This window comes from Oreochromis niloticus, linkage group LG3, assembly GCF_001858045.2.
Source record: "Oreochromis niloticus isolate F11D_XX linkage group LG3, O_niloticus_UMD_NMBU, whole genome shotgun sequence".
In the NCBI taxonomy this organism is placed as follows: domain Eukaryota; kingdom Metazoa; phylum Chordata; class Actinopteri; order Cichliformes; family Cichlidae; genus Oreochromis; species Oreochromis niloticus.
The window spans coordinates 34037185-34057966 of NC_031967.2; the positions used below are offsets into that span (position 1 = coordinate 34037185).

Sequence of the window (20782 nt, forward strand, 5' to 3'; positions counted from 1 at the left end):
GTGAAGCGAGTTTTTATATTTGCTCTCATCAACGTCTCCTGCCACTTCAGCCATTTATCTTATACTAGAAAAATGAATCAGAACCGATTTTAATGTGACATGTTCTCTGATCATTTTGTTTTTCGTATCTGCACAGGAAACTCTGTCCTTAGACTCCGACTAAGATAAGAACAACATTTGAACACATGGGAGAGAGAGCACTATGAGTGATCCATGTTTGGCAAATAAAAAAGGGGCCCGCCAGGTGGCGTCGGTGAGAAACGTGACTTTATACTGTCAAAATCAGTGCAGTTCTTAGAAATGACCTCAGTAAATAGTGATGTGAGATTGCAGAGCTCACTTTTTCACGTAAATAAATTAACCTTTTGTTAAATCTGCTTGTTGTTTGGTTTTTGTCTTAAAATGTTACACAAGCTGAGGTTTCAGAATGAAAGGTAAGAGATAAGATAAACCTTTATTAGACCCACACGTGGGTAATTTTTGGTCATGGCAGAAAGTACAAGAGCTGTAAAAATTAGGAGAGAAACACAATAGAATAGAATAAGATAAACAGAATAACATACAAAAATAGAAAGAATACCAGCCACCGGAATACAGAATAAGTACTATACAAATACAATAAAATACTGTGCAAATAGAATAAAATACTTTGTTACTGTGTGTTTGCTCTTTCATTCAGTGAAGTGGTCCTTTGTACTGACAGATCACTCAATTTAAAAAGAAGCACGATATTTATATATTTTATTTATTTAGACCACAAATTTGATCTTTTAAATTAAATATTAAACAACTTTATGATTAAAATAATAATTCATTTTCTTGGAGAGCTGGAAAAGTACAAGACAATAGTTTACATTCACCTGACTAGCATGTGACACACTCACTGTTAAATAACAAAATGACAGAAACTTGGCACCTGAAAAAACAACAACAAAAAAAAACTGGAAACAATGCAATAGAAAAAACAGCTTTGTCATGACTTGCTTTCATTAGTATGATGACAAGATATTTCTAAGACACGTGGATTGAGTTTCCTCTCACATGGAGAAGCCTGAGCCAAACAAGTGGATGAGTCAGTGTTTGGGGGAAAGTACAAAGCATAAATTCAGTGATTTGAAGATATAGATGGTAAAATTGAAGAAGAGTTTTAAATGCAGTTGAAACAATGATTAAATGAAAACCACATTTCTAAAAACCTGATTAAAATTACAGCCTGACAGGATCTGTTGATGAGCTCTGAGTATCTGAATGAAATCAGATACAGTGGGAAGAAGGAGAGGCAAAGATCAAACAGGAAGTGAGCTAATCATTAGTAAATTAGTGGGAAGTCCCTGTCTGCTCAGTTTCTATAAACAGATCCACACATAATAAACATATTAAGGAAGTTTCACTTGTACACATGAAAGCAGAAACTGTAACGAGAAATTGCAAGGGACTGGCTCAGTCGGGTAATTCTGGAGTACATTTTCCAGTTTTCTATTTTCTGAGCTTCATTCATAGCGGTAGAACAGGTTACTACACCGCTGAAAAACAGAAACTGAGCACTCTGTCATCCACTTCTTCAACTACCAAGCTGGAAGTGTTTGTTTGTTATTCACGAGTTATATAAAAAATTAAATAAAAAAAATCACAGGCAAAAAAATGACAAGTACAATAAACAATAAATAGTTTAAGAACAAAAGTCTATAATTTTACAGCAGTGCATGCAAAACAAGCGGGTCTTTAGCTGCAGCAGGACTCAGCTCAGTTTACATTTACAGTTTTTATACATGAAGACAAAACAAAAATAGATCCCAGCACAGACTCTGATGTCTCCGCTCAGCTGGCTGCTGGTTTGATTGTTGAGTAGAAAGTTGCTTCAGAATCTGTTTCTGCTAAAGACACAAAGATGCAAACTGTTAAACTACTAACAACATGCAGACATTAAAGTTCAACTACACTTCATTACATGCTATACATTTTTAAAACATCTACTTACAGTGACACCAGGCAGGGAACAGATGTGTGGGCTTTCTTTGTTTCACGCTTCATTTTTCTGTGACTCTCACACACAGTCTGAAGGGGTTGTCCCCGCCCCCTTAAAATATGACTGCCTCTACCTTCAGCACTGAAGTGTTGCAGTGAATCAGTACTCACTTGCAGTAATGGGCAATTCTTTATAATGAATACTTTTACCGTAAGCACTGCATACATTTTGATGCTAAAACGTTTTTAACATTATTATTAAGGAAGATCTTTGTGTACCAATAATAGGAAATGCAGTAAGTTTACATTTAAAACAATCTCTGTGATGGTACAGGACACAGCACAGTCATTTATAAGCCACTTTTCTTTGTTTCTGTCATGAAGACAAGTCATGGCCTTGTAGAGGAACCAAATGCAAGACGCTGAGGGAGGCTGAGCAATGACCAGAAAGTAAAGTCAGTACTCCATGTGAAAAATCCCTAAAATGCATTTAAAGGAGAGAGGACAGAGTTCAGCCTGTCTTACATGGAAAATGGGTGCAATGATGCAGTGAAACGTGCAAACATAGAATCACAGGATATAAGGCTATAAAAGCTTGTACAGTTCTTACAGTGTTGAAGGTTGTGTTATTCCTTAACACAGTCTGAACTCTCTTAGGCAGCGTTCTTGTTTCTTTAAGTCGTCTTCAGGAATAGTTCTCCGGGGTTCTTCAAGGACATTCAAAGCTCTTCTTTAGATGTTGGCTGCCTTTATATGATCCTGTACTTCAAAAATGTTGAGGCCCGGGCTCAGGGAGGCCAATCCATGACTGACAGTGTTTCTTTGTGTGTTTTTCTAACACTCTATGTTTTTAGTGCGTTGGCAGTGTTTGGGATCATTGTATTCATAATTTCATCAGTTTTGACAAGATCTCCAAAACACTGGCTGAAATGAAGTAAAAAAAAACATGAGGAATGCTCCAGTGTGTTTTACAGATGGCTGCAGACACTCACTGTACCTCTCTCATGACCTCCTCTGTACATACTGATGACAGTTTGAACCAAATATTTAAATTTGGGATTCACTCCATCACTTCCTGTTTTCCTACCTTAAGAATGGCTTCTTGATGGCAGCCCTACCACTGACACCATTTGTGATTAGGCATCAGTAAACGTGCAGAGATGTCCCAGATCCCAATGGTTCTTTGGGAATCATCTTGTTGGTGTAAAAATGCTGTTTTGTGTTTCTCAAACTGTGTTATATTTGGCATTTTTGTAGAATCTGATGACAAAATGCGAATATTTAGGTGCAACAAAGATGCAAATAAAAATGTGTTCGTTGTTATGTGTCGACACAACTCTGGTTCATCAGTGGGTTAGGTTCCTTTTAAGTAGCTTAACAAATAAAAAACACATCCCCCTAAAAAATTAAAATAAATAAAAAATATATATAAATGCATGAAAAAGCAGCCAGTGTCCAAAATAAATCTTTGAAAGACCTTGGAAACCAAATATAAAAAAATGAGGTTAGCTCAGGACTTTTGCACAGCACTGATACTATCTTGCCACACTGTGTCATATTGTGACTTTAAATCAGGGCCCTAAATATCAAACATGAGAGAACTCTCTCCTCATGGTAGGGGGGACTAAGAAGCGAGGAGAGGAGCATAGGAGAATGTAATGAGAAATGCCCATACACCAGGCAGAAGTAAACCCAGAGAAACTAAAAATAGTAACATTTAAATAGAAACCAAAAGTCATTACACGTGACAATCTGGGAACACAACAGATTTTGATTATATTTTTGTTACTCATGTCTGGTTTCTATCCCCCCGACCACGAGTGAAACCACATTTTTCAAAACTCTCTGAATCCCCTCTGAGTCACCCACCTGTATTTGTTTGTTTCTATGTTTAGTTATTGTTTGTATCTTATTATGTGTTGATACTCCATTAACTCTATAAATCATTAACAAAATGAAACTTTTCCCTTGCTTGTCTGCTTCCTTGATAAGGACCGATACTATTGTGTCATTAAACAATGATGTTGTAGTTTCATGCACGATTACACTTGACTCAAAGATCAAAGAAGTTTCACTCATGATCAGATAACATAGCACAAATAAAGTCTTTATAACTTTAAACAAAAAGGAAAAACTAAGGTAATATAAACAACATACATGATATGCTTCAGGCTCTTGTGTACGTGTGGGAAAGATCTCTGCATATGTTTTTACCTTTGTCACTCTTTGGCTGCACTTCCGGTACGATGGTGACATCAGTGTAGGAAACATCAGGGTCAGTTTCACCTGCAGCACAACACTTCTCACTGTTAAACATCTGCTTGGAAATATGATTTTCGACCATAAAACAACCATGTAAAAAGTTAAACATATAGCTCTCTGCTACATGTAATCGATCTCATTTATATAATTTGTTCTGTTAAATCACTAAATATAGATCAGCTCAGTAAAGAGAGTACATTACAGAAAACCATTTGCAACGTAAATCCTGCTGTTGATTCATCAAAATGAGATTCTTAAAGCTGTAGCGCTCTTCCAGGTTTTTTGTCTTCAGTGACCTGAATGCGTCTACATGACACTCTCTGACTGTTTTACCAGGAAACATCTGCTGCTTTTTTATGCTGTTTCCCAACAATGAGCTCTCAGCGATGCATAAACTCGTGCAGATACAGTCGAGGAAGTTCAGTTAAGGCTTGCAGTGTGAGCAGGAAGCTGGACTACCCGAAAGAAACCCACACAAGGAGAACATGTGCAGTCTTTACATAAACCTCTAAAAGTGTGGGGGAGGGTTTCATAGTTTCATGGTTTAATACTACAAGTATTATTTTTGGTCTTACAGTTATGTCTAAACACACCAGAACCAACAACGACCTGATTACTTTCTGATTGTGCTTTTTCACACAGGCCCTCTGTTTTGACCTAAATCAAACAAATACAACATAAATGGTTTCTGTGCAGTGAGTTTCAACACTTTCATCATCCAAATAGTGACTAAACAGAGATCAGATCTGCAGTGAGCTCATGAAACACAAAGACATACCAAGGAGATCGAACAGTTGATAACACAGAAGAATACGTAAGACATGATGCACTCATACTTTTTTACGTTAGTCACACCACTGTGTTTTAAGTATATCAGCTCATCTATGTACCGGGCTGTGTTAAAATCACGTCTGGTGCCAACAATTGACCCAAAATCTTCAATCAGAAGGGGGAAAGATATGAACTAAGCGAAAGTACATGGCTTTTCCAAAATAACCACAACGAAATGCAGCAAAACACATTTTTGATGTGGAAAATAATACGTAGAATCATATCAACACTCAGCAAAATCAAAAATAGTCCAGTGTCTAGCCCAGTTTCATTACAGCCCTTCTAATAAAGTGTTCATTGAGTGTATATGAACAGTACGCATCAGAAATATCTGCAAAAAAAGCAAAGATCATTTTAAATTGATTTAATCACATTTTTAAAATGTGCATTTATATTTATATTGTGAGCAAAAGGTGTCTTCTTTTTTAAGTTCAAAAATACATTTGGGTGGATCTAAAATCTAAAAGATTGTTGTTTTATCTATTGAAAGGCAAAGTTCATTGGTCGGCTAGAAATGAATAGAAACTATGCAGGAAATGACGCTCTCAGTCACCTTGGTTTAGACTGTATCATCATTTTTAAAATGTTTTATTGGTTGTTAAGCTTAAGAGTGTAAAAGCTAGAACCAAGATTTAAAAAGGGCATCAAAGACACTGTTTACGTCCGATCACTTTTTAAGTTTCAATATTCTCATTTTACTAAATAAAGAGCCACAAAGGTTCAGTATGCAGAGACGCACTGATACTTGTATGCGATGAATACGCACATATAATTTTCTTCTGGAAATTTGCATAATCTGACTCTTTGAGACTGCATGGTGTTATCTGATGTGACACAACCCTCCCAGAAATGTCATTCAGGGGGAAAAAATCTACTAAATCAAGTACGCGGTTCTGCTGTGGTGACAGCCAAAAGAACAAGAGATAAAGTCTTTACCGCCACACTGAAAAACTAACAGTTAATCTCTTTGAAACTCATAATTTAATCTTAATATGTATATAGTTTCATAAAGTAAAGTACCCAAATTTATTGGAAACTTAGAGGCACTTTAACCAGCAGTGCACTTTTGGATTTTAGCGGCGGGATTCTGTATAAGAAATTCAACGATATAAACTGTGTGTTTACAGTAACTAAAGAATATGACAGTAAGTGCAAAGCTGTGGCTAACAGATATACTTCAAAAACAGACTGACCTTTGTGGTTCCTCCAGAGGCAGAACAGCAGCACCAGCACAACCAACACCACAGCCAGCGAGAGGCAGACACCCACCACAGGAAGCACAATATACATAGGAGGGGAGTGAAAAGATTTGGGTCGCCCAGCTTAAACACAAAAGAAAACAGAAACCACAGTTTGTTCTTGATGCAAACGCAACAACAAGTTTGGGCTATCGCGTTGGTAGACTGTGATCTCTGTGCTACGCTCAAATAAAAGCACCAACAAATGTGGAAACAGAAGTTATATCTAATGTGTGAAGAAGTTTGTTTCCTTTTTACTTTTCAGTCTTCTCACCTGTGACAGACAGCCAGCTGTCCGGTGATTCTCCGCTACCAGAGATGGTACACTTGTAGAAACCTTCATCAGACTTTGAAACTTTGAGGATGGTCATGATTCCTGTAGAGCTGTTCCTGATGAGGAGGCCATCTTTATAAAATTCAGCTGTGAGGTTGATAAAAGATCTCTGCTTATTCATGCAGCGCAGAGTCGCACCATCGCCCTCCTGCAGAGGATGGACCGGACTCTCCAGGATCACAGAGCCTCCTGAACAACAGCATGACAGAAATCATCAATTAGTTAGTTTTAAGATGGCTCAAAGCTTCACTTAAAAAAACCCAAAACAAGACATAGTCCAGATCAGATAAGATCAAAATGGAAAAAAAAAACTTCCTAATTAACAACTGTCATGTTTGAATGAATTCAACTATTTCAGCAATTCAGACAGCATTTTAAGTTACTACTGCATTTAACAGCTTTTCATTTCATTACACATAGCGATAAATTTCACTAGTGTATCGTTTTTGGTTAGATTTTTGGTTCTAAATATTAATTTGCATTTTTATCCAACCATTTTAACTCACAGGGCATACTTTTAGGTCAATAATTTATAACTTTTTGTTTATAATTTTAGCTAGCTCCAGCATTTCATCTAATTATTGATTATGCGTAGCTATGGTATTAACTAAAAGCTTTAACTGTTAGCCATGCTTGGAATAAGCTTTGACCATGCACTAATATCTAAATGAACCTTATTGCAGTACTTTAATTCAAAACCCATTAGAGTCAACCATTAGATTTACTGCTAATTTCTTTAGCTAACTGCAGGTGTTGAGTTACCCTTTACGTGTATGTCCTAGTTACTCTAGAACTACACCCTGTGGTTAGGATGCCTATACCTCAGGTACAAGCTTTTGTTAATTTTGAACTAAATGATTTATGCTAAGCTAACAGGGTGCAGGTTCTAGCTTCATATTAGATATTTAGAGAAGTAAAACAATAATAATGCTCTTTTCTGTATTTTAGCAAAAGTCTGTTTTTTGAATCTGCCTACTGTTAGTTTGCTATCAGGAGGCCACAGCCAGTATTAATATCAGACAATGGGTAAGAAGTCATTTGGCTGGAAAACACAAATGAGGTTTGTAGCTGTTTCAACAAATCCTCATGTCAGGCTTCTCATGGTGCATATTTAATATTTAATATCACGTTATAAGTCTGTAATAACACAACATTAACATAAAGTGACCCACTATAACGGTTACCGGTTGGATTTCCCTGAAATTTGATGCATTAATTTAAATACCCTCAGTCCACTCCGTGACATTTTCTATTAGGTCCAAATCTTCAGTCTCCATGATGATTTGTGCTTAATTCTAATTAGAAAATTTTCACTATTTTAATATGCTAAACTTCATAAACCTGCTGAACATCCCACCAGCATGTTGGTGTCATATTTCAATCAAAACTATCTGTAATCTGGCTTTTAAATCCAAAAGACGCCTTCTTCAATTTAGTGCTTAAACTCACCGGTCACAGTGATGTTGACAGCTTCACTGCAGGCTCCAGCTCCAGAGTCACACCAGTACAATCCACTGTCTGATGGGTAAGCATCTTGAAGGAAGCAGTTTGATTCATTTTTTGTACCCCAGTGTTTGGGACACTCTTCATTTGTTTTTGTTGACGTGTTTCTCTTTATTGTCCAATTAGAGTTTTTAAGCTCTCCACAGCTCAGTGTAACAGGCTCGTACATGAAGAACTGAGATCTGTTGGGAAAGATACTCAAAGTGGCTGAAAGAAACAGAGAAAGAAACAAAAAACAGAAAGGTGAAAAACAATTTAATACTTTTACAGTAACAGATATAAAGTTTGAGCTATAAGGCAGCCACCACTTAACACTGAGTCTAGCTGCTCTTGAAGCTGCTGTAGCATCTGTTCTCTGAAAATTCTCTACCAAACACTGATGATAGGGTGCTTCCCTTCGTTGTCGTGGGTGAACGGAAACCAAATGAGTGTGTTTAATTGTAAATGAGTATTTACAATTAATAATGCTAAATGGTTTCCACCAGTTGCTGTTTCATGAAACAAGAATGCACTGTAAAAGCAAAAGAAACACAACTGACACCATTTCTCTCCTCCTCACAGCTTTGCAGCTCTGTTACGTGACATATGTAATGAAAGCTTCACATATTACCCACAAAACAGATATATCTGCATCTTCTGTTACAAGGTTTCATATGAAACACATGTGGGGTTTTCGAACGATGCTCTTTATGTGATCTGTATCAGGATGTCAGAGTGCAAATACGGTTTTATGCACTAATTAAATGCTCAACTGCAATGCTTTTTATTTTGTCTATGACTATTGTATTATTGACCTCATTAGCACATCAATAATTAATTAACATTTGCTTAATTTCACTTCATTATCTAAAAACAACTTCATAGGTAAATTAACTCAATGAATAAAATATGAACAAAAATTTCTGTAGTTAGAAAATACGTTAAAATACTAAAACCGTAAACTGAACACAGAAAGCAATAAAATGTAAGAAGTTTAGCAACAATGAGGCAACTTTTTGCTTGTAAAAGTTGCTCAGTTTTGCAAGATGATTTAAAGATTATAAAGTAACAAATATTACCTTGAAATATCAAATAATCACAAAGCTTGCAGTTTGTTGTAAAGTATGTTTGAATGTGAAATAAAAAACTTGATTTCTCTTTAATGTTATAAAAAGATCAAAGGCTGAACTATGAATCCATCTGTTCATTAAATCCAAAAGCTAAAGCCCACACACAGACTCACTGGAGACTTGACACATTCTAGTACTCACCCATAATTGTGCACAGAGCTGTGATCTCCATGCTGCTTGGCTGGTGTTCGACTCTCAGACTGAAGAGTTTCGGAGGGGCTGCATCACACCTCAGTGCTGACTTAGTGAAAAAGACAATTATGCAGGATGTATGTCACAGTCTTATTTTTGAAACCACAAATGCAAAATGTTTACGTTCTTCACCCTGAAGACCTGCAGTATATTAATAATGTATTAGACCTGAATCAAAACGGCCCTGAGATTCATGCAGAAAAACCTCAATCTTGCATAACGATCTTCAAACATTGCATAAAACTTAGAGAAGAAACGTAATTATTTTGATGTTTGGAAGTGTGTTACTGTTATATAAAAGTTGCAATTGTTGATTTGTGCAGTTTGCAAATGCAGGTTGCAAAAGAAGTTTCATGTCACGAGACTTTGGAAGTGAGTCAGGTTACCGGCAGGATTTTGGTAAGAAAAGCAGATATCCCCTAAAGTTTTTTGGTTTTGTTTGGTTTTTCATTAATGGCACAACTAAAAGCATTTCCCTCAGGGCCACCCAAAAAAACTCCAGATTTGACTTGATTAGGTAACTGTAACGCAGGGTTTGCCAACAAAATTCCCAGAGCGCCTGGTTTGATGAGGCTCACTATCACAAGTGATACTTTGGGCACCTTTCCCATTAAATCAAAACTTAAGACTTTTGTTTTCTCACCAGTACGATTTCAAACTAATCTCTCTCTAACTAACTGAAACCCTCTTGACACAAATGCGTAGAGGTTTGAAAGAACGCCAACCTACTGTGTGGGAGTGTGCAGAGTTGTTTAACTCTATATCCAACTCAAAGCAACAACTGCCAACACACACCAACACAAAGCTGCTTGAAAAAATAAATATATATATATATGTATATAAATACAATTTAAAAAATCCTGTCTTAAAACATATAACACTTACTGACCATACTGTACAAGCCCTGAAATATACCAGGCAAAACACAGCTGCAGCAGTGAAACTTCCATCAGAGGCGGTGTGGTGTGTTTCAAAAGCGTCTTTTACTCCATTGCTTCAAAGTGTGCTGAGTCTGTATTTACGGGAAACTTGTTAACAGAGTAAAGTGCAGAGTACAGTCAAGCAGGAACTAAGGGAATCTAATTACTCTTCAATGAAAAGACTCAATGCAGTCCATGGGCCTTGTTTCTGAAGCAATTCAGCGACTGCTGTGCTACAGAGCAGGTGATGATCAAACAAAATGCTGGAGACGTGACTTTAAAGACACGGGGTGTATTTCAGGAGTTATATTTATGTATGAAGTAGAGGTTGACACATTTAGTGAAGACATTACAACATCTGAACTAAATGTTAACCTCACCAGACACACGTCGCTGGCCCAGATCTATGGAGAGAAATTTGCATCACACACATGTGTGGGTCCTCAAAAGTTACACACAAATCACTGGGCACATTTGTAAACATCCATTTAAGCTTTAGGATTGTATCATGCAACTTTCTAACACTTTTGAGACAAATTTCTCTCCAAATGTATCCATTTTTTTTCTAATATTGGTTTACTCAAGTTACTAAGTAAATAACTTTACTAACCTCACTTGAAATATGAGTGATTACTCATATTTGTGAGAGATTATGGAGAAAAACTCATCTCAGAGATTAAAGATACCAACATCCACAGCTCTTTTCTGTGATTTCATCCTTTTTTGTTGTCTTCTTCTTCCCGTTGCTCCTTTTATTTCTGAACGTGACAGAATATACTATTATGTAGCAGTGGGTTACATAATAACATGTGGGATGTGCAGTCATACTTCAGCAGATAATTCAGTTTAATTCAAATTTCTTTATATTTTTCCAAATTGCAAAAACAGTCATCTCAAGATGCTTTTTATTGTAAAGACTCTACAATAGCCCAGAGAAAACCGCAACAATCAGATGACCGCTATGATCCAGCACTTGGCAACAGTGGGAAGAAAAAAAAACCCTCCTTTTAACAGGAAGACACCTCCAGCAGAACAAGCTCAGGGAGGGGAGGCCATGACCAGTTGGGGTTAGCAGAAGAAGCTGAGACACAGTCATGCTGTGGAAGAGAGCCAGAGATGAATAATAGCTACTGATAAATGCAGAATGGTGTATATAACAGATAATAATATCATTTTAAAATATCTACAAGTATAAACTGTACAGTTCCAAATCATCTGGCCTGTGGCCATACTTACCAACTGTGAACACAAAAATTCCAAAACAAATTTCCCTGGCTTAACATGTACAGATGTGGTTTGTGGGGAATCTGTGTGCCAGTTCCTCCGAAGTCCAGTTTGAACCTGCAGGATGGGCTTTAGAAAGTCAAGCTCACAACTAAGGAGAAGTTGTGGTTTAAAAGAAAAGAAAAGAAAGAAATTTTTTTGGTGCGATTTTACTGGATGCCAGTCTAACATAAAGCTAACACACAGAGACGTGCAACCGCACACTCTCACATCCCAGCCAGGTTGAAAAAGCAGAGCTTCTATGAAAGTGGAAATCCACTACAAATTCTATTTAACCCCACACAGAAAAGTCCCAGCTGACCAGGATGTTTGAACACAAGGTGAAAGTACCGACAAATAAACACCGTGATGCACTGATGTTTAACTGGCAGCATGTTCGTATTTATCACATAGACAAGATAAAAGCAAATAAAGTTTAAATGAATGGCCACATCCATGAGGAATGACAAACTGCACACATATACAGACTCTGTGGAGGTAGAGGAGCTCATTCTGGGACCATGTGAGGCCTTTGCATGTTGATCCTTTCAGCAGCTACTTCATTCAGTTGTTGCCCGCTGTTGCTCACTAAAACTGAGGATCGGAGGTGTTTGAGTTCGTAACCTCGCCCACGCCTGCTGCCGCTCCTCTGATCTTTTTACTTTCATTTTACCAACGAGGCAGCAGCTGCTCCGGTCTCTCTCTTTTACCAAATAAAGTAGTTTTCTTATAAACACTGGTTCGAGAATCCGATGGTCACCGTGAATTTACAAAGCTGCTATCCGAACAGGTGAGTCTCTTCTCTGTGATATCACAGCTGCTTAGGAAGTCTGGTTATTATAGTCACCCATGTGTCGTACAATTTTCGCTTTCTCAAACTTCAAGTTCAGTAAAAGTAGAGATAAATATTCAATACTTTCTCCATTTGATTTGGACAAGTTTGATACTGTACAATTAATCACGTTAAAAGCACGTGTTTCTGGGGAATTCACCTGTTAGGACACGCCCAATGAGTTTACGCATGTATTTATAGCTCGTGTTCAGACTTATACTCAGCTGGTTTCGAGATGCTTTAATTACTTTCTGCATTACTGTCATATTAAAATGGGCGCAGGAGAGTTCAGTTACAGGATTTCTATCCCAACTCTAAGAGTCGTCTTTCCGCTCCTTTTCGTCCTCAGGCTTGCTCAAGGTAAGCTTTAAAGTACATGTAAGGTATCCTTGCTTTGCAGCCAAATATTATTACTATTCAATTTTGTAAAACATATCCTCAAACTTATCTGTGTGTGTGTGTGTGTGTGTGTGTGTTATGGAAGTGTTTACTTATGTAGCGCTCTTCATAGAGACCTGTCAGACTTATGTGGCTGTACTGTTATCGTAGCCAATTAAGTAAACATGACTGAGACAATCCCTTTAATTTTTATGGAGATAAATAAGTAAACATGTCAGCATCTTTGATACTAATGACGTTAGATGCTGTGATGCCTTTGTGTAACGTTTCAGTTTACTTCTATTGATATTTGGTGGTAGTAGGCTGCTTGGATTTGATTGGTCGAAACTTACCCTCGTAATAGAAATCACTGAAAAATATTGTGCTGAATTGAACTGATATAAAGCATTGTCCACAAATCTCTGCTGATTTTTTTTTTCATTACAAATATTTGGTTGGTTTACTTTTTTTCTTTTGAATAACCAATAAATTATTCATCTATCATAATCAGTCCCTTAAGAAATGAAAATTGATGAATGAAAAGTGTATTGGAAAAAATGTTAAAATCTTAGACAGATTTCAATCGAACAGCGTTTAAAATCTCCCCTTTTGTCCCTCAGGTCAGTTGCACGTGGTTGGATCCCATCAGCCTGTTGTAGCAGCTCCAGGTGATGATGTCATCCTGCCCTGTCAAGTGGAACCAGCATTTAACGTGGCGGGGCTGACGGTGGAGTGGTCAAAGCCGGACCTCCGTCCTGACCCCAACGACCGTCTGAGCCGAGTGGAATATGTTCATCTTTACAGAGACGCCCACGAGGTCCCCGACATGAAGCTCCCATCGTACATCGGGAGGACGGCGTTGTTCACAGACGGCCTGAGAGAAGGAAACATCTCACTAAGAATCACTAATGTGACACAAGAAGATGAAGGAAGATACAGATGTTTCATCCCAAAGTTAAAGAGTCAAACAAGGTTTTCAGTTGTTCGTCTGATTGTTGGTGAGTCAGACTGATAAAATCATTTTTTCTCAGTTTATTTTTTCTCAAAAGTATTATAAACCTATGAGACCAATGCCTTTAGTTATATCAGCTAATTTACAGATGATAAATACATATTTTTAGATAATTTAATTTCTTTTGTTCTTTCAGACCCAAGTTTAACTGAAACTGGGACAACAGAGACACCACTGGATCCTGAAAATTTCCATATTTCTGATTTAAATGAAGAGATAGATAATAAAGGTGAGAACATGAGAGCATCATACACCCAATACAGACAATGAAAAAGTCTTAAAATCAGCACTTTTTTTGCTCTTGGGTCATGTGAAACCTACCATAAATGTTGCATCTGCCTGACACACTGAACCATTCATATTAATCTAACTTAGCTGAATACGTGTTTGGACTACGACACAAGTACATGTATTTTGAATGTAAGGCAGGTGTTGTGCGAGATAATGAGCGGACCTCCATGCATGCCAAATTTAATGCAGCTCTCATCATTGTAACACTGTCACATAGCTAGATCTAAGCCTGTAACAAAAGCCTTTGCTTTCCACATTGTAGTATAGATGCAGGTCTTTTGCAAATCCATGTGCCAAATCCTTTGCACCTTTGCTGACCTACAAAAAATGTGTCAAACATGATCTGGTGGATTGAAAAAGAAAGTGATTTTATGATTCTACTACTATAAAGTTCAATTTCAATATACCAATAAAAGATAATTGTTATCTTATATCGGTACACATAATATGGGTGGATGAGAATGTGAAGTCAGCACATAGCAATGCTATGTGTTAGCTTATGGCATCAGTGTTTTATCTAAAAGTGCAGCAGAGGCTGCTTTATGCTTTATTTCATGACTGTACTGAATTATAAAGATATCAAAGAACCTATATTATCATCTACCAAAAACTACACTTCACATAATTTCCTTAGGAATTATTAAAGTATTCAGATTCTGATGATTAAACATAAGTATTCTATTAATAGAATATTGAAACATAAAAATACGTAACTTCATGAGTTTGACAGTTACAGTTGGTCTCATCTCTGTTTGGTTTTTCCCGGCAGGTGGTTCGTCCGAGCGGTGCCGACTGATTCCAGTTGTGGTTCTCTGTGTGTTTATTCTTCTGTGCTTCGCAGTCGGAGGATGCTTGATCACAGAGTCACAAAAAGCAGAAGTATGTTAAAGTCTTAAATCTTTGTTTTTATGCATTTACTTCATGTTTGAAAGATTTGAAACAGGAAAAACTGTGCACAAAAATAATTAAAAAAATCTTTCTCCAGCTCAAGAAAATTCCAATCTAATTGGCAAGGGCGCATTGGAAATGTTAACAGAGACGAGTGCTGCCTACGTACCTGCGGATGTTTCATATGTGTTTGAAGATTTGAAGCATTAACTCTTCCAGCCTCTTCTGGACACAGTGGACGTGTCCCATAATCTGTTTGGACCCAAATGAACTTTAACTCCTGTAAATGATGACCGTGCCTTCAGTGACTGGTCAGGTGATGTCACGCAGGTTCGAGTGCAGAAACAGGATCCATCATCTGAGCCAAAGTTGAACTCTGGCATCAGGGTATATGGTTACTTTAAATCTGTTGAAGTGATGTGTTGCAGCACTTTGTGTTTTACATGTTAACACTAAAGCTGAATTTGTTTTTGTGACTTTTATGTCAAAGTTTTTTGGTCACACGGTAAGATTTAGCTCTTTTCACATAACTTTGCACTACATATAGTGTGACTTCAATATTTTGTATATATACACACTTGCAGGATATATGAAAAACTGAGGATTGGTGGGAAATGAGGGGAGTTTTGTGTCTGTGTTTTTTTTAAAGACTCAAATCCAGCAGTAGTGTATTGAGACAGCCTGGAGCTGTAGGTGGTTTTTCTTATAATGACACATTGTTTATGGGACAATTTTCTGTTTCAGTTTTGAATCAGTTTTAGGATTTTAGTATTTGGATGTGACTTTAGAGGTATGTTTCCTTTATAAGGAAGAACTTTTCCATCCTCTGAACTTTAAAGTGCTTTTCAGTCACTTAACACTGACAATTAAAGGGCTTTTGAGCCACGCAGCTATATTTATGGAGAAAAGAGCCAATATCATCAATGTTAAATATTAATTGTTCTGTTTATTTGAGCTTCATCATATTTGCATTCTTAAAAAGTTGGTCTTTTTTTAAACATTGTTCTGATTTTTGAAGTTTGAAACTCTTGTCACTCCTGCACTTTCAAATGAATTTATGTGATATTTGAAACCGTGTTTATTCGGTTTCATGCAACAAAAAATAGCCACATAAAGTGCATTTCCAAGTGATTGCAGTGTGTTTGCTTCATATATTCAGTGATTAAAATCTGTTCTGGAGTTCAGCTGTTACATCACATGATAGGCATCTTATGTTGTGTTAGCATCGGGGTATCATGGATGAGTAATGTGGGTGAGAATGTGAAGTCAGCACATAGGTCATAGCAGTGCTATTTGTTAGCTTATGACATCAGTGTTTTATCTAAAAGTGCAACAGACGCTGCTTTATGCTTCCTTTTATGATGGTACTATAAAGCTATCACAGAAACTAATTTATCATCTACCAAGAATTATACCTTACATCATAATCTGTAGTAGATTTCATTTTCACTGAAACTGTAAGCGTATCTGTTGGGTGAAATTTCACATCCACCGTGCTTCATCATCTCACCTTATTGTTTTCATTTCCTTTCTGTGATTCTGTATAAACTTTATGTTTGCAGCCAATCCAGACATAAATACTAACTGCTTCATCAGGTTCTAATGCTTTCTAATTTGGGCCAAAACTGAATAATTTATGTGTATCTGGAGTTTAGGCGGATCTATTTCTCCAAACATAGGCCGGGGTGTTATTAAAAATGTATATGTTTATGTGTGTTTGATTTTATGCATTTACTTCACCGCTGAAAAATGTAAAACAGAAAAAACTGTGCATAAAAGTATTATTATTAAAAAAAAACAGCCCTAATGTCTTGAAGACGTTGGAGACGTGTCTCAAAACTGGATTGTAGGTAGCAGACAGTTGGTGTCTATGTTCAAGGATGGCCATTCAGAGTAGACATAGATGGCCTCTTTCACTCCTCTTTCAAACCATCTGTCTTCCCTGATCTTCTTTTCTGTGCATCTTTGATGATTTGATGAAAGCCCAGTTGGGATTTCCACATGTTTTAAGAGTTTTCTTTACATGTGTGTGTGTTCCTCTTCTTTCTCATCTGGCTTAGAGGGAATATTTTTTGCCCAGTGCTGTAGGGTCCTGATTACTCCAAGTTTGTGTTCCAGAGGGTGGTGGGAGTCAAAGAGGAGGTACTCTGTGTGGGGGGGCTTCTGGTAAAGTTCAATTTTGAGGTTTCTGTTCTGCTCAATGTGCAGAGCACATTCCAGAAACAGCAAACTGTTATCCTTTGTATCGTCCCTGGGAAACTTTATATTTCTATCCACCGAGTTGATGTGAACAGTAAAGGCTTCTACTTCTTAGGTTTTGATTGTGACCCAGGTGGCATCCACGTATCTGTAACAGCAGCTTGGTGCTGTCCCTGTGAAAAAAACCTTTACTTCCCACTTCCTCCAAGTAAAGGTTGGCTACAATAGGTAACACAGGGCAGCCCATGGCAAATCCATGGCCTCATTGTATTTACAATTAATGGTGGTAACACAGAGGTCTAACAGTGTGCATATCTGACTGGGGGTAAAGCTGGATCTTTTTTCTGGGGAGCTGTCTTGCTGTAGTCATTGCTGCTTGAAATCAGGCCAGCACAGAATAATATGGAGTTCAGATGACAGCTTAAAAGACTTACTCCAAATATAGGCTCAGGGGGGTTATTAAAAGGCTATATTGGAATAAATAATGCATTTAATTGGGATAAAGTCTCAACACCTCTTCTTTTTTTTTCTTTTCTTTTTTTTGTTAATTCGACAATATTGCAGAAAAACTCCTCTTATGATCCCACAAACAGAGTTTGTTCAAGTAGATCCCAAAGTCAAACTCAGATTTTCAGGACAGAGCCATGGCGCATCCAAAACTACTTAAGACCCAAGCCTGGGCATATCACTAACCACCCCCAACAAACAAGAGAGAAGCTAATCGGGGATCAGACAATTTTGTTTTCATTTAAACTGCTTATTACTTACTTTTTAGTAGAAATTTTTAGCTATATAACAATTTTAGCTATATAATTTTCTTGTCACAACAAGTCCTGGGTTACACATATGCTCTGCATGATTCAGCTGGTTTGTGTTTATGGCAAGTTGCACAGTGCCCTCTAGTGGACCAGCGATGCAATATCAACACTTATATTTTAAGAGCGTTCCTCCTGTCTCTTCTTTACTCCTTTATTATATTTTTCTTTTATTCACCATTATTATTGTTGATTCCAGTGTAGATTCTGATCACAGCCAGGCTCTAGTTATTAATACTAAATGGTTTGTGTCATATTTACCCCATAAATCCAGCAATGATTAATTAACATTTACTATATTTCACGAAAGCTATTCTTTTTCATGTGAGAAAGACAAAGTGAAAGTGAAAATAAACTGCTATTCATACTTCAGGAAGGAAAAGGCTGAGGGAGGCACAAAGGATGTTACTCAGAATTGTGGACAATGACTCAGACGTATTGCTGTCAGGAGATGAGGTAGAAGAGGCCCAGACATGACAGCTTTAAGGCGCCTGAGCAGGAACAAAGTAATCGCACCCAACCTCCACACTGGATAAGGCACAGCTCTGAATTTTTTGGCATTGCAGTGTGTAGGAAGGGAAATAAAAACACTTAGACATGCACAAGTAGAGTACATAATCAGATAAAAGTCTATTCAAGTCGCTTTTATTTATATTGCACCAAATCACAACAACAGTCACTTCAAGGCGCTTAAACTATAGGCACTTCCTATTTAGCTATTTCTTTGATTTATATAAATAATATTTTCTAAAACTAATTAGATTTATAAATTCAGTTTGGACCCTAATGAAGCCTAAAAACTGCCCACAACCACCTCCTGATGATCTTCAACAGAAAATAGGCAAAGTGGTTTTAAATATGTCAGACCGCACAAACCAGAGTCAGGTGCTTATCACTGACTGGAACTTTAAACTGAAAGCAGAGTATCTATAATATGTTTGCAGCATGACTCAGATACCCTGGGATCTGGATACAGTGGGTACCAGTGGTAGTACTCAACAAGTCGAGACATTATCCTTAGATTTGGCAGTCCATCACGAGGCCTGAATCAGCCAAACCATGACACAGCAAAGCCTTTGTCAATGAGCTGATGATTCCCTGCACACACTGCAGTTTCTGCCTGGGTTTGTGTTCCAGAGGGTGGTAGAGAATCCATGGCCTCATTGTATTTAAAATTTATGGTGGTAACGCAGAGGTCTAACAGCGTGCCAATCTGACCGAGGGTAAAGCTGGTTCTTTTTTGGGGGGGAGCTGTCTTGCTGTTGTCACTGCTGCTTCAAATCAGGCTGCTACTCCAAACATAGACTCAGGAGGGTTATTAAAGGGCTGTATTGGAAATAAATAATGTATTTAATTGGGATAAAGTCTCAACACCTTTCCTTTTTAAATTCTACAATATTCCATTAAAAAAATCCTCTTATTATTCCACAAATTGAGTTTGTTCGAACAGATCCCGAAGTCAAACTCCGCTTTTCAGGACCGCTTAAGACCTACGTGTGGGCATACCACTAACCACCACCACCAAACAAGAGAGCTCTGCATGATTCAGCTGGTTTGTGTTTATGGCAAGTTGCACAGTGCCCTCTAGTGGACCAAAATGCAACATCAACACTTACATTTCAAGAGCATTCCTCCTGTCTCTTCTTTACGCCTTTATTATATTTTTCGTTTATTCACCATTATAATTGTTGATTCCAGTGTAGATTTTGAAGCAGCCAGGCTCTAGTTATTAATACTAAACAGTTTCTTGTCACCAAACAAATTTGTGTCATATTTACCCCATAAACCCAGCAATGATTAATTAAGATTCACTTTATTTCACATCACATCACTATTTAAAGGTAAAGTAAGCATTTGTTATAGGTTATTTATTTTATTTTTATAAATTATACTCATAGGGGTAAACATACGAAATGTTTAATTGACACATCTGGGTTTTTTTGCTTGTTTGTTTTGTTTTGTTTTTTACATTTCCTGATTTATTACTATTGCTAATGTTTTTCAAATATAGTCTGTAAAAAACAGACTATATTAGTCACAAACTATAGTCTGCGACTCCAGAGGCAGAAACATGCCAACCAGTCGGCCGCAGCCATTATGGGAACAGTCTAAATTTAATGTTTCTGATCTCTCCTGGCTGATTAATACATGTGTGTCCTACAGAGGACACCATAGCTACAATTATGCGCTTAAGTTGGGAGGGGTAATAAAACAGAAGTCAGTTCAGTACAATCAACTGCCATCCAGCAGTGAGTTTGCACTTAAATCAGCATTGTCAAATATCTAAATGAACTCGAGTGAATCAAAAATGAACCAAAACTTACTGAGTTAAGGAGAAAAATGAAGACTAATACCATGAGACTGAAACCATAATTATAAAAAATGATCATAGTAACATAATAATCACAAAGTAAGCTTCTGTGGTAAAGAAACTTGTAATGGTCTTTTTTTTGTACAACTATTCAAATCATTTATTTTAAAGCATTTAAATTAGTCTCCTGTGAATTCGTATGAACTACAGAGGCGTGCTTCCTCTGATATTCTGAAGTAAAACATCACAGGCTAATCAGTTTGTTGCTACATCTATTTATAAAATGCAAAAACAGATGCTCACACACAGACACATGATTGACTTTTCACACATTTGGCACAATAATGGTGTACAGAGTTGGTCAGCTCACAGTGTCAGAGCGGCTTTGAGGAAAACCTATTTGTGGAGGATGTATGTCACAGTTTCATCTTCACCACAA

The 20782-nt window shown here is 37.2% G+C and overlaps 2 protein-coding genes across 2 annotated transcripts; one reads left to right on the top strand and one right to left on the bottom strand.

Moving 5' to 3' along the window:
- Window positions 1-435: 435 nt before the first annotated feature.
- Window positions 436-10341, bottom strand: LOC102079358 (low affinity immunoglobulin gamma Fc region receptor II-a). Its single transcript, XM_025904513.1, has 7 exons — window positions 10324-10341; window positions 9384-9483; window positions 8080-8340; window positions 6571-6819; window positions 6252-6380; window positions 4180-4251; window positions 436-1874 (listed from the first exon to the last, which is right to left on the bottom strand). The coding sequence occupies exons 1-7, from the start codon at window positions 10324-10326 to the stop codon at window positions 1819-1821; spliced, it is 870 nt and encodes a 289-aa protein (XP_025760298.1). The 5' UTR covers window positions 10327-10341; the 3' UTR covers window positions 436-1818.
- Window positions 10342-12447: 2106 nt separating this feature from the next.
- LOC102079507 (myelin-oligodendrocyte glycoprotein) lies at window positions 12448-16149 on the top strand. The gene is made up of 5 exons (XM_005463704.4): window positions 12448-12809; window positions 13448-13825; window positions 13976-14068; window positions 14900-15009; window positions 15116-16149. The coding sequence occupies exons 1-5, from the start codon at window positions 12722-12724 to the stop codon at window positions 15134-15136; spliced, it is 690 nt and encodes a 229-aa protein (XP_005463761.1). The 5' UTR covers window positions 12448-12721; the 3' UTR covers window positions 15137-16149.
- Window positions 16150-20782: the final 4633 nt, after the last annotated feature.